This window comes from Chrysochloris asiatica, unplaced genomic scaffold (assembly GCF_000296735.1).
Source record: "Chrysochloris asiatica unplaced genomic scaffold, ChrAsi1.0 scaffold00203, whole genome shotgun sequence".
Taxonomy (NCBI): Eukaryota; Metazoa; Chordata; class Mammalia; order Afrosoricida; family Chrysochloridae; genus Chrysochloris; species Chrysochloris asiatica.
The window spans coordinates 4,671,624-4,683,319 of NW_006408721.1; the positions used below are offsets into that span (position 1 = coordinate 4,671,624).

At 37.5% G+C, this 11,696-nt stretch overlaps 1 protein-coding gene across 4 annotated transcripts in view; it reads right to left on the reverse strand.

Annotated features, from left to right (window-relative positions):
* Window positions 1–11,696, reverse strand: part of CACNA1E (calcium channel, voltage-dependent, R type, alpha 1E subunit) — a 456,151-nt gene that overhangs the window by 1,866 nt on the left and 442,589 nt on the right. For all 4 annotated transcript variants that reach the window (XM_006872551.1, XM_006872554.1, XM_006872553.1 and 1 more), the window contains one exon: window positions 9,996–10,186. In XM_006872551.1, the coding sequence (XP_006872613.1) occupies window positions 9,996–10,186 (191 nt within the window). The remainder of the gene's footprint in view (window positions 1–9,995; window positions 10,187–11,696) is intronic.

An 11,696-nucleotide genomic window follows, 5' to 3' on the forward strand; every position in this document is an offset into this window, starting at 1 on the left:
CCCAACTTCTGTGCTTTATAGTTTTCTCTCCCCTGGGTCCCGCTCATACCACAGTTCTGTCCTTTATATTTTCTCCTTTTAATTTTCTCTTGTTTTTCCCTTTCTTTCTCTACTTACCTTTTTTCTTTCTATTCTTCTATTTCTCCTTTCTTTTTCTTGTTTTCACTTTACTCTTCTCTTTTCTTTTTCACCTCCTTAGTTTTCTTTTTTCTCTTTTCTTTATCCCTTCCCTTGTTTTTATTTTTCTTTCCTTTTAACATTTGTAGTTATTAAATTCCTTTTCCTTGCTGTTCTTTGAAGGTCTTCCCTTGCTTTTTTTCTTTATTATTTTCTTTCTTTTTGCTGTTGTGTTATTTTCCTTTTTTCACTTGTTTTATCTTTTCTGGTGTTTTTCCTTGTCCCACTTGTTGGGAGACAGCAACTTTACACACAGTGCAACCACAGCTATAGTTCCTGCCATCCAATCCACTACCCACTTCTGTACCACCTGATAAATGATAGTTGCCAACACCAGCCAAAACCTCCCTCAAATGAGTTACACAAACAGTGAACAGAGAACTGCTCACACACTCCCATTCGCTATCAGATTCATCAGAAGTCAAGTGGTGAGTGCCGAAGAACACATCAACATATAATCATCAACTAAGTAAAAATATAACAACACCATAATGTCTCAAAGAAAACAGACAATTTCAGTTCATGAACAAAAGAACATAACAGAATGGCTCAAAAGAGTGACTAAAATACAGAACCAGAAAACCTGTCTAAGGAAGAAATGACTTTGGAACCACTTGCTAAGGAATTCAAAATAATAATGTTATAGTATTTTCAACATTTTGAGAAAAAGAAAAAAAATTGTAGATGAAATCAAGAGACACACTGACAAAATTTTAGAAGAATTTGGGAAAAGACAACAAGAACAAAGAAACAAAATTAATGAAAAATTAAAAATTATACAAAAACAGCAAATAGAAATCCAGACGATTAATACTAAGATTTCAGAAACTGATAATGCATTGAAAGGACAAAGGAGACCGATTCATACACAATTCTCTTAATACTTATTGGCTAGAGAAAGAATCAGAAAAAGGGCCTCTCCTTCACCCCTTAAGAAGCTAAGAAAACCTAAAAATTATGTGGGGCATTATCAAGATTGGAATTCCAGAATAGGAAGAGGCAAAAAACAAAACCAAACTCCAAAAAACAAAAGTGTTGAAGCGTTGCTGGGAGAAAACTTCCCTGATATCATGAAAGATGACAAGATATGCATTCAAGAAGTCAAACAAATCCCAAACAGAACAGATCCTACAAGAAAATTATCCAGATATTTCATATTCTAACTTTCCAAAACCAAAGGAAAGGAAAGAATTCTAAAAGCAGTTCAAGAGAAATGAAAAGTTAACTACAAAGGAGAACCAATCAAATTAAGCTCTGAATTCTTGGCAGAAACCATGCAGGCAAGAAGGCAATGGGATAACATATGTAAAATTCTGAAAGAAAAAAATCTTGCCAATCAATAATTGTATGCCTAGTAAAATTGTTCTTCAAATACGACAATGAAATTAAGACATTTCTAGATAAAACAGAAACTACAGGAATTAATAAAAACCAGATTATTCTTACAAGAATACTAAAGGGAGTTCTTTGAACACAGAATCATCTATGGCAGAAAACAACCTGAAAGTAACATACATAACACCATCCAAAAGTCAGCCAGATACAGAAACACCCAAAGTAAAATAAACTTCTTGTTGTTGTTAGGTGCCATCGAGTTGGTACCAACTCAGAGAGACCCTATGCACAACAGAACAAAACACTGTCCAGTCCTGGGTCAAACTAACAATAGCAGCTATGCCTGAGCCGATCTCTGCTGCCACTGTGCCAATCCATCTCATTAGAGTTCTTCTGTTATTTTCCGATCCTCCACTTTACCAAACATGGTATCCTTTTCCAGTAACTGGTCCCTCCTGACAATATGTCCGAAGTATGAGAGCTGAAGTTTGGCCATCCTAGCTTTCAAGGAGCACTCTGGATGTACTTCTTACAACACTGATCTGTTTGTTCCTTTGGCAGTCTGTGATACTTTTAATATTCTCCTCCAACATAATAACTCAAACACAGCAATTCTTCTACAGTCTTCCTTATTCATTGTCCAACTTTTGCATGCATATGAGGTTATTGAAAATACCATTGCTTGGGTCAGGAGCACCACAATCCTCAAACTGATGTCTTTGCTCTTGAACACTTTAAAGATACAACCCTGGTGCATACCTTCTCTATTTTATACCACTAAGTGTTCCTTTGATCTGTTCAAACAGCTGCCTCTTGGTCTACGTACATGTTGTTCATGAGCACAATTAAGTATTCCAGAAAACTCATTCTTCACAATGTTGTCCGTAGCTTATCATGATCCACACAATCAAAAGCCTTTGCGTAGTCAATAAAGCACAGGTAAACACCGTTCTGGTATTCTCTGTTTTCAACCAAGATGCATCTGATGTCAGCAATAATATCCCTCATTCCATGCCCTCCTCTGAATCTGGTTTGAACCTCTAGAAATTCTCTGTCACTATATGGTTGCAATCATTTTTGGATTAATTTTAGTAAAACTTTACTTGCATAGGATATCAATGATACTAATCTGATGATTTCCACATTCCTTTGGGTCAACTCTCTTTGAAATGGTCACAAATACGGGATCTCTTCCCATCAGTTAGCGAGGTAGCTGTCTTCCAAATTTCTTGGCATAGATAAGTCAGTGCCTCAAGTTATGCATCAGTTTGTTGAACGATTTCAATTTCTATTCCATGAATTCTCAGTACCTTGTTTTTTTTTTTTTTAACCAATTCCTTCAGTGCACCTTGGTCATAACTGGTCCTCCTTGTAGACATATGGACATTACCCTATCACAGACAGCACTGTACTTCAAGAAAGATCTTGATATGTTTTTTTGATGATGAATGCAATGCCAATGCTCTTCAGTTTGTCATTCTTGGCATAGTAAACCATGTGATCGTCAGATTCAAAGTGGCCAGTGCTAGTCCATTTCAACTTACAAATGCCTAGGATATTGGTGTTTGTGCATCCATTTTATTTTTGACAGTTTCCAATTTTTCTAAATTCATACTTCATATGTTCCATGTTCTGATTATTAATGAATGTTTACAGCTATTTCTCTTCATTTTGAGTTGTACCCCATCAGAAAATGAAGGTCCTGAGGGCTTTACTCCATTTGTGTCATCACTGTCAACTCTACTTTGAGGAGGCAGCTTTTCCCTAGTTGCATTTTGAGTGCATTCCAACATGAGAAGATCATCTTCTGGCACCATATCTTACATTATTCTGGTGCTCTTTATCATGTTTCAATAGTCAATAATCTGATGTTGACAGTGTTCTACTGTTATTCATAAGGTTTCCAGTGATTAAATTTTTTTTGAAGTAGTCTGCCTCTCCTGCTTCCTAGTCTGTCTTTGTCTGGAAGCTCATCTGAAGCCTGTCCATCGTGGGTGACCTTGCTGGTATTTAAAATACCTGTGGCAGAGCTTCCAGAATCACAGCAACACACAATCCACCACAGTATTATAAAGTAGAATCAATAAAATTAAACCAAATTAAACCAAATACACTTAAAAGAATGAAAATAGGGATCAGAGATATCAATTTGTAAACAAAGGCAATTAAAAGTAAGATGGACTAAACAGAGTAGTTACAGAACTTCCAAAATAGAAAGTAAGCCAAGTTGATTTCAAGATAGAACATACTATTTTAAACTTGGGAAGAAATTAATTAATTGCAGGGTAACCTACAAGACAATTAATATACTTTACTAAAATGAAAAAAAGGAAAATCATACAGATTTAGTAAACAGTAAAATAATAGTAATGAAGAAAAACAGTCATGACAAAGAAAACCCACAAGCAAAATGAACTCAGCACAGAAAATTTTGTGCAACAAAGAAATCAGCAGCAACATACAAAATAACAACAGAAAAACACCATGCACAGCAAAATGACAGCAACAAATTCATACCTATCAGTCATTAAGCTGAATGTAAACAGATAAAACCCATCAGTCAAGAAAAAAGAGTAGCAAAATGAAACAGAAGACAGAACCTTTGACACAAAATGAAAAATAGGCTAAAAATCAAAGCATAGAAATAAATATATAAAGATAATAGCAATCAAAAAAGAACAGGAGTGGCAATATCAATTTTTGATAAATAGAATATAAGGCAAAACCCAGCATGAGATAAAAGGAAGGACAATGTTATTGTTGTTAAGTGCCATCGAGTCAATTCTAACTTATAGTTACCCTGTATAGCATTCCCAAGACTATAAATATTTTCAGAAGCAGAAAACCTCATCTTTCTTTTGAGGAGCAGCTGGTGGGCTTGAACTGATGGCCTTGTTATTCCAAGTCCAGTGCTTATTGTACAGAACCACCACACTCCCCAGGAAGGACATTATATGATTAAAGGGTCATTTGAACAAGAGGACATAGTCATAATAAATATTTCTACCAAAGAAAGAGTCTCAATATACATAAATCAAACAAATAATTTCATTTATATACCTTTAATGAAGTATGGAATAACTAGAAAGAAACTCAACAAAGAAACAGAAGAACTAAACATCACAATAAGCAAACTGGACCTCATAAACAGAACACTCCACTCCCAAACAGTATAATATGCGTCCTTTCCCAAAGACCATGAAACATTCTCCAGAATAAACCATATGTTAAGACTACAAAGCCAGCTATAAAGCATCTTCTCAGATCACAACACTATAAAATTAGAAATCAATAATAGGAAAACCAAGGATAAAAAATCAAATACATGGAAATTGAATAACACTCTGCTTTAAAACTACTGGGTAGCAAAAGAAATACAAAAATTCCTTGAACCAAATGAGAATGAAAACACAACATAACAAAGCCTTTGGAAAAAAGTAAAAGCACAGCTCCGAGGGCAATTTATAGTAATTAATGCACACATCAGAAAGGGAGTGAGATCCAAAGTCAACACCTTAACCAAACAGCTTCAACAATTAGAAAAAAGAGCAGCAAAATATTCCTACAATCATCATAAGAAACTAAATAAAAACCAGAGCACAAATCAATGAAACAGAAAAAGAATGGAAAGAATCAACAAGACTAGAAGTTGGTTCTTTGGAAACATGAATAAGCTTGAAGAACCACTGACAAATCAAACAAATTAAATGAAGGAGAAGATACAAACAACACCAGTAAGAAATAAAATGGCAACATTACAATAGAACCAACTGGAATATAAAAGATATTAACAGAATACTATGAAGAACCGTACTCTAACAAATTTGAAAACTTAGAAGAAATAGACAAATATCTAGAAGTACACTGTATTGTTGTTAGGTACTATCAAGTTGGTTCCCATTCATTGCAAATGAAACACTACCTGGTCATGCACAATTCTCACAATTATGTACATTTATGTTGGAGCCAATCCATCTCATTGGGGATCTTCTTTTTTCGCAGCCAATCCATCTCATTGGGGATCTTCTTTGCTGCAGTCAATCCATCTCATTGGGGATCTTCTTTTTTCACACTCTACCAAGCATGATGTCCTTTTCCAGGGATTGGTCCTTCCTGAAAACATATCTAAACCATGTGAGATAAAGTCTTGCCACCCTTACTTCTAAGGAGCTTTCTATCTATACTTCTTCCAAGGCAGATTTGTTTGTTCTGGTAGCCCATGGTACTTTCAATATTCTTCAGCAACACCACAATTCAAATACATCAATTCTTCTTCATTCTTCCTTATTCATTGTTCAACTTTTATGTGCATATAAGGTGAATGGAAGCACCATGGATTGGATTAGTTGTACCTTACTCCTCAAACTAGCATCTTTACTCTTTCACACTTTAAAGAGGTCTTTTGCATCAGATTTGCCTAATGGAATATATCATTCAATATCTTGAACGTTGCTTTCAAGAGTACTGATCTGGGATCCAATTAAAATGAAATCCTTTGCAATTTCAATCTTTTCTTGGTTTATCATGGCATTATTTACTAGTTCAGTTTTGAGGATTTTTGTTTTCTTTCCATTGAGTTGCATGCAATCCATACTGAAGGCTATATTATTTGATCTTCATCAACAAGTACCTCAAGCCCTCTTCACTTTCAGCAAGCCAGTATTTGTCATTTGCATATCATACGTTATTAATTAGCTTTCTCTAATCCTGATGCTGTGTTCTTCTTCATACAGTCCAGTTTCTTGGATTATTTGCTCAGCATGCAGGTTGAATAAGTATGGTGAGAGGATGCAATCTTAAGGTATATCTTTCTTGATTTTAAACCACTCAGTATTATCTCCCTTGTTCTGTTCAAAGGACTGCCTCTTGGTCTATGTACAAGTTCCTCATGAGCACAATGAACTGCTCTGGAATATCCAGTCTTGGCAATTTTATCCCAAGTTTGTTAGGATCCCCACAGTCAAATGCCTTTGCACAGTCAATAAAGCACAAGTAAACATCTTTCTGGTATTCTCTGCTTGTAGCCAACATCCATCTGTCATTAGCAATGACAACCCTCATTTCATGTCCTCTTTTGAATCTGACTTGCATTTCTGGCAACTCATTGATGTACTGCTACAACTGTTTTTAAATTATCATCAGCAAAGTTTTACTTGAGTGTGATATTAATGATTTGTTCAATAGTTTCCAAATTGTGTATGGTTATCTTTCTTTAGAATGGGCTCAAATATCGATCTTCCAGTAAGTTTTTCAGGTCTTCAAACTTTTTGGCACAGACTAATGAGTGCTTTTGTGAAACAATTTAATTGCTATTCTGTCAATTCTAGGCGCCGTGTTTACTGCTAATTCCTTCAGTGCAGTTTGGACTTCTTCCTTCAATTTCATTGGTTCTTGGTTATATGCTACCTCCATGACATGAATAAATGTTTGCATTTCCATGTTCACTGCAGCACTATTCACAGTAACAGTGGTACCGAAACAACCTAAATGCTCATCAATGAATTAATGGAGAAACAAATGTTGGTACATACACACAATGGACTGCTACATAATACTAAAGAATAATAGTGAATCTGAGAAATACCTAATAACAGGGATGAACCTGGGGAATGTTATGCTGAGGGAAATTAGCTAATCACAAAAGGACAACTATTGTATGACAACTGTACAAAGTCAAGCAATGGTTTCACACTAAGAATATTCTTTGATGGTTAACAGGAGTGGGAGGGGATTAGAGTATAAAATTGGTTGGTTGATGGTTGTGTGCTCTCGTGTTCATTCCAAGTCAGTGTCTCTGTAGAAAGTCTCATCTTTTACCTGCAGAGCAACTGGTAGATTCAAACTGCTGACTTTGTGGTTAGCAGCCCAGCTCGTAATCCACTATACTGTCTGGGCTCCTTAATAATTGATTGCTAGCTGTTGTTGTTAAGTATCGTCGAGTTGGTTCTAACTCATAGCAACCCTGTATAGGGATTCCAAAGAGCAGCTGGTAAGTTTGAACTGCTGACCTTGTGGTTCACAGTCCAATGCTGATCCTAAGTGCCACACCAGGAATCTAATAATTGACTAGAAGCTATATAAAATTAATAATAACAAAAAAGCATAGAATGTTTCCACGAACTTCTTGAAGATCCCTGGCAAGATGGATCTTGAAAACATTGTTACGTGAAATAAGCCAATCACAAATGGACAAACACTTACATAAAAGATAACAAAAGGCAAATGTACAGAGACCAAAGTTTATTAGTGTTTCTCAAAGGCAGGAAGGAGGGGAAAGTGGGTGTTATGGGTGATGGAAACATCATGTTGATTAAGAACCGAGCTACATCACCAACCATTGTAAGTGTTCTCACTAAGCTGTACACCTATAAAATGCTCAACCTGTGAAAGAGAGATTCACAATGACCAAAACCAAAACCAAAAATGATGAGTACCTATTGAGGCTGCTTATTTAAACACCTCATGGGATTTGGGTTCTTGATATGGAGGTTTAGGGTCATGGTTTCATGGGATATCCCAGTTAATTAGCCTAAAAATATGCAGAGTGCTTCTTTTCTGCTTCGTAGTACTGGTGTGGCACTGTGGGATAAAGCACTGGACTGGACCGCAAGGTTGGTTTGAACTACAAAGTCACAGTTCAAACCCATTAGCTGCTCATTGGAAACTCTATACAGGGTTGCTATGAGTCAGAATTGACTCAATGACACTTAACAACAAACAACAAGAATTCATTGCATAGTGTCTGGGGTCTTAAAAGCTCACAAGCAGTTGTCCAAGGCACAAAATTGGTCTCTATTCACCTGGAGCTACAGAGGAAGAAGGAAAGCTAGGATGAGGAGGAGGACAGGAAATGTATGGTTAATTATCTCCAGGAACAACTGCCAAGAGTGAAGAACTGTGTGGTGACCGACTACATTTAGTGAACATTTTGATAAAAGATTCCATAGACGAATCCTGACCAAAAAGGGAGGAATGAAGAGAATTACAAATTCTGATGGATTCCAGATTCTCTGAAGATAATGTTCGGTAAATGAAAGACTAAAACTATTGTCCTAATATAATCTTTAAACCTTAACCCAAAAATACCCCTGAAGTCATCTTAAAATCAAACAATAGTTTAGCTAAACTAGTAAAAATTAATAAAAGTACTATCTATATGGGATCAAATGGACAACACAGCAACTTGGAAGATCAGACAGTATCTTTAGGGGATTGTGAATTTATGCTCATAGCGGAAGAATAACTCGGAAAAGGAAAATGAGAATGGTTGCACAATTTCAAAAATGTAATCAATGTCACTACATTCATTGTACACACAGAAACTCTTAAATTGGTCAGTGTCTTGCTGTGTATATTCTCAACAACAAAATGAATAAAATTTCAGGGGAACTGTGATAAAGATAACCACAAACAAGGTGAATAAAAGTTCTGGGGTTGTTCTGTATGGGAAACTCTTTTCAGAAATGGGTCTAAGGGAACAGGACATTCCTTCTCCTATCTTCATTTCTTGTTTCCATGTCTTCATGGAAGTTAACACAGCTCTCCATTCCACACACTGTACAGCTGTCTGCTCCGTCCTTATTTGACCTCTTCACCTATCCCCAGTGGTATCTGAGTCCAGGTGTTGCTAGATGGACCTCCAGGACAGAGTTTCTAAGGTGTGAACCACCTGTTTCAGAACCTCCTGGGGAAATGCAGATTTCTGGGTTTCACTCCCAAGTTACTGGAAGTTGAATCCTTGTGCTCCCATGGATGTGCAGTTATAACAAGCTTCATAGGCGCTTCTGTTCTACAGCGAAATGGGGAAACTACTCCTCTAGAAGGTAGACTTCTCAGTGGCATAAGTCTCTAGAAGTCCACTTGCTGGAGGAAACCTCTTCTTCCCCACTGTTCATTTTTGTTGGAGGAGGTCGCCCACCTGTACTCAGAAGGCCTTAGGTAAAGGAAAGGCTGGGAGTGAGGAGAGGAATGCAGGGCCAAACAAAATACTTTTCATATAGTTCTGGAAATTCCTACTTAGGCATCAGCTAAGAAAAAAGCCAAAAGGAGAGATAGAGTTTTCTTCTTGGGATGGCTGAAGCTGACTTATGAATCCAGGCCTGAGACATCAAATTATCATTTGCACAAATACTAAACATCAAATGATTTATCAAAGAAACCCTTCAGGCTCAAGGACAAGTCTGTCCTCCCAATTCTGGCTGAGATATTTATGAACTTAAGTGTTGTGATTTTGTACTCATGGCTTATGATGATTAGGATGGAATGACCTTGAAATGCCACTGTCTTTCTTTGGGACAAAATCTGGATTTCTGTGAATTCATTTGACTTCTGAGCACAAAAGCATGAAGCATCTAATCTCCAGGCACAGTGCATTCCTATGAAACTGAGGTCTTGGGGTTTCAATATGGCCATCGAATGCCCACATTCCACAGACCACCCTCTCCGTCCTCCTGCTGAAGGCTCAGCTTATTCTCCATACTCACCTGTCTGTTGGGGGTCTGTGACCTGCCCTCACTGGGCGACCTGGACTGACGGCGTTCTGGGGACTCCCAGTCGGCCTGGGTTCCCCGCTCCTCTGAGTTGCAGCGGGAGACATCAGGAGAGAGGAGATGCTTCCGCTCTTTTGATCGCCCCCGCTCTCTGCCTCCTGAGCGGTGGGTATCAGACTTGTGGCCTGTAAGAAACAATAGCAACTGGTTACAATTCAGCCCACACAGTCCACTGAAGATGAAGAAAAGTCTCACAGGCATCTCATCACTCCCTGGAACTGTACCCCAAAGAAACCCTGGTTTATCCAGGCATGTCAACAGGTGATCTGAAAGGAAGGCAGGAGAGAAAGGCTAGAAACCCTTTTGTGAGCAGGTAAGGTTGCAAGTTTCTGCCAGAGAGAACCATACAAGGGTAAGTCAAAACATATTGCTTCTAGGGTTCTAGTGGATATATACATGGGTTTATTTCACACAAAGTGCATTTAAACATGTCTCTGTGATCAGTGAGTGGCTGGAGTTATATTCTCTCAGTAATACACTTTAGAGTACCTTCAAAAAGATCCAAGTAAAACAGTGGCTTCTGAGAGGATCTGCTGGGCTACTTAAATTCAAGGCAGAGAGGTCAACTCAAAAGGTTATGGTAAATGTTTTTTGGCCTCCAAAGGGTAATCTTGATAGATTATCTTGAAGGACACAGGATGATTATTGGGGCTTAGTATGAGAAAGTTTTTTTTTTTTTTTTTTAATTGAAAACTACATTGGTGAGAAAAGGTCCAACAAAGTTGAACCACGAAAAATTTCCCCCCATCACAACAATGCACCTGTTCACTCTTTGAATGCAGCAAGGTCTATCCTATGAGAATTTTGGGGGAAAACATTTTCCAATTCACCATAAAGTCCTAAACTTGACCCATCAGATTTCTTCCCCAAACTCAAAGAATATTTAAAAGGAAAACAACTTGATCCCTTGACGTGGTATAAATTGAAAAGGACAAATTCTTCAGGGAAGGTTAGAGAGATGGAAACACTACCTTAAGAAGTTAGACCTAGATGAAGGATTTGTAGAGAATTTTATGTATCATATTTTGAAATATCTATTTATTAAATGTTTCTATGATTTTGTAGCAATACTTCCTGACTTACCCTCATATATCAAAGTATGCACTCTGTTCTCATCTGCTTCCTTTTACCCTGGACTTGATAACGGCAAACTCTTTGGTAATACTATGGCCCACCAGGGATCCGGCAGGTTCTAAACACAGGTGTGGAGTTCTTTTGGGGAGAAGGTGGCACCAAGATCCTTTGAAAGAATGCCAGGATGAGAATTTAGGCCTTGAAGTCAAAGGATCTTGGTTCTAGTGCTCGTTTTGCCACTTCCTGTCCCTATGATATGGGTCAAGTTACTATTTTTTCGTTTTTGATTCCTCATTAGTAAAGAAATTGAACTAGACAAATGATTTTTCTAACTACTTTCTACCAGCATCCCTTTTGCTTTAAAAAAATAAATAACAAAAACAAACAAGATGGCGGATCGGCTGGACGTATAGCAGAGAGCTCTGTCAACAACAACACAGAATACCCGACCAAGCAGGCTCAGGGAATGGTCCCAGAACTCTGAACCACATATAAAGGAATACTTAGAAGGTTGGAAGGCTCACAGCTGGGGGAATTTGTGGCAGAAGCAAGAAATCTATT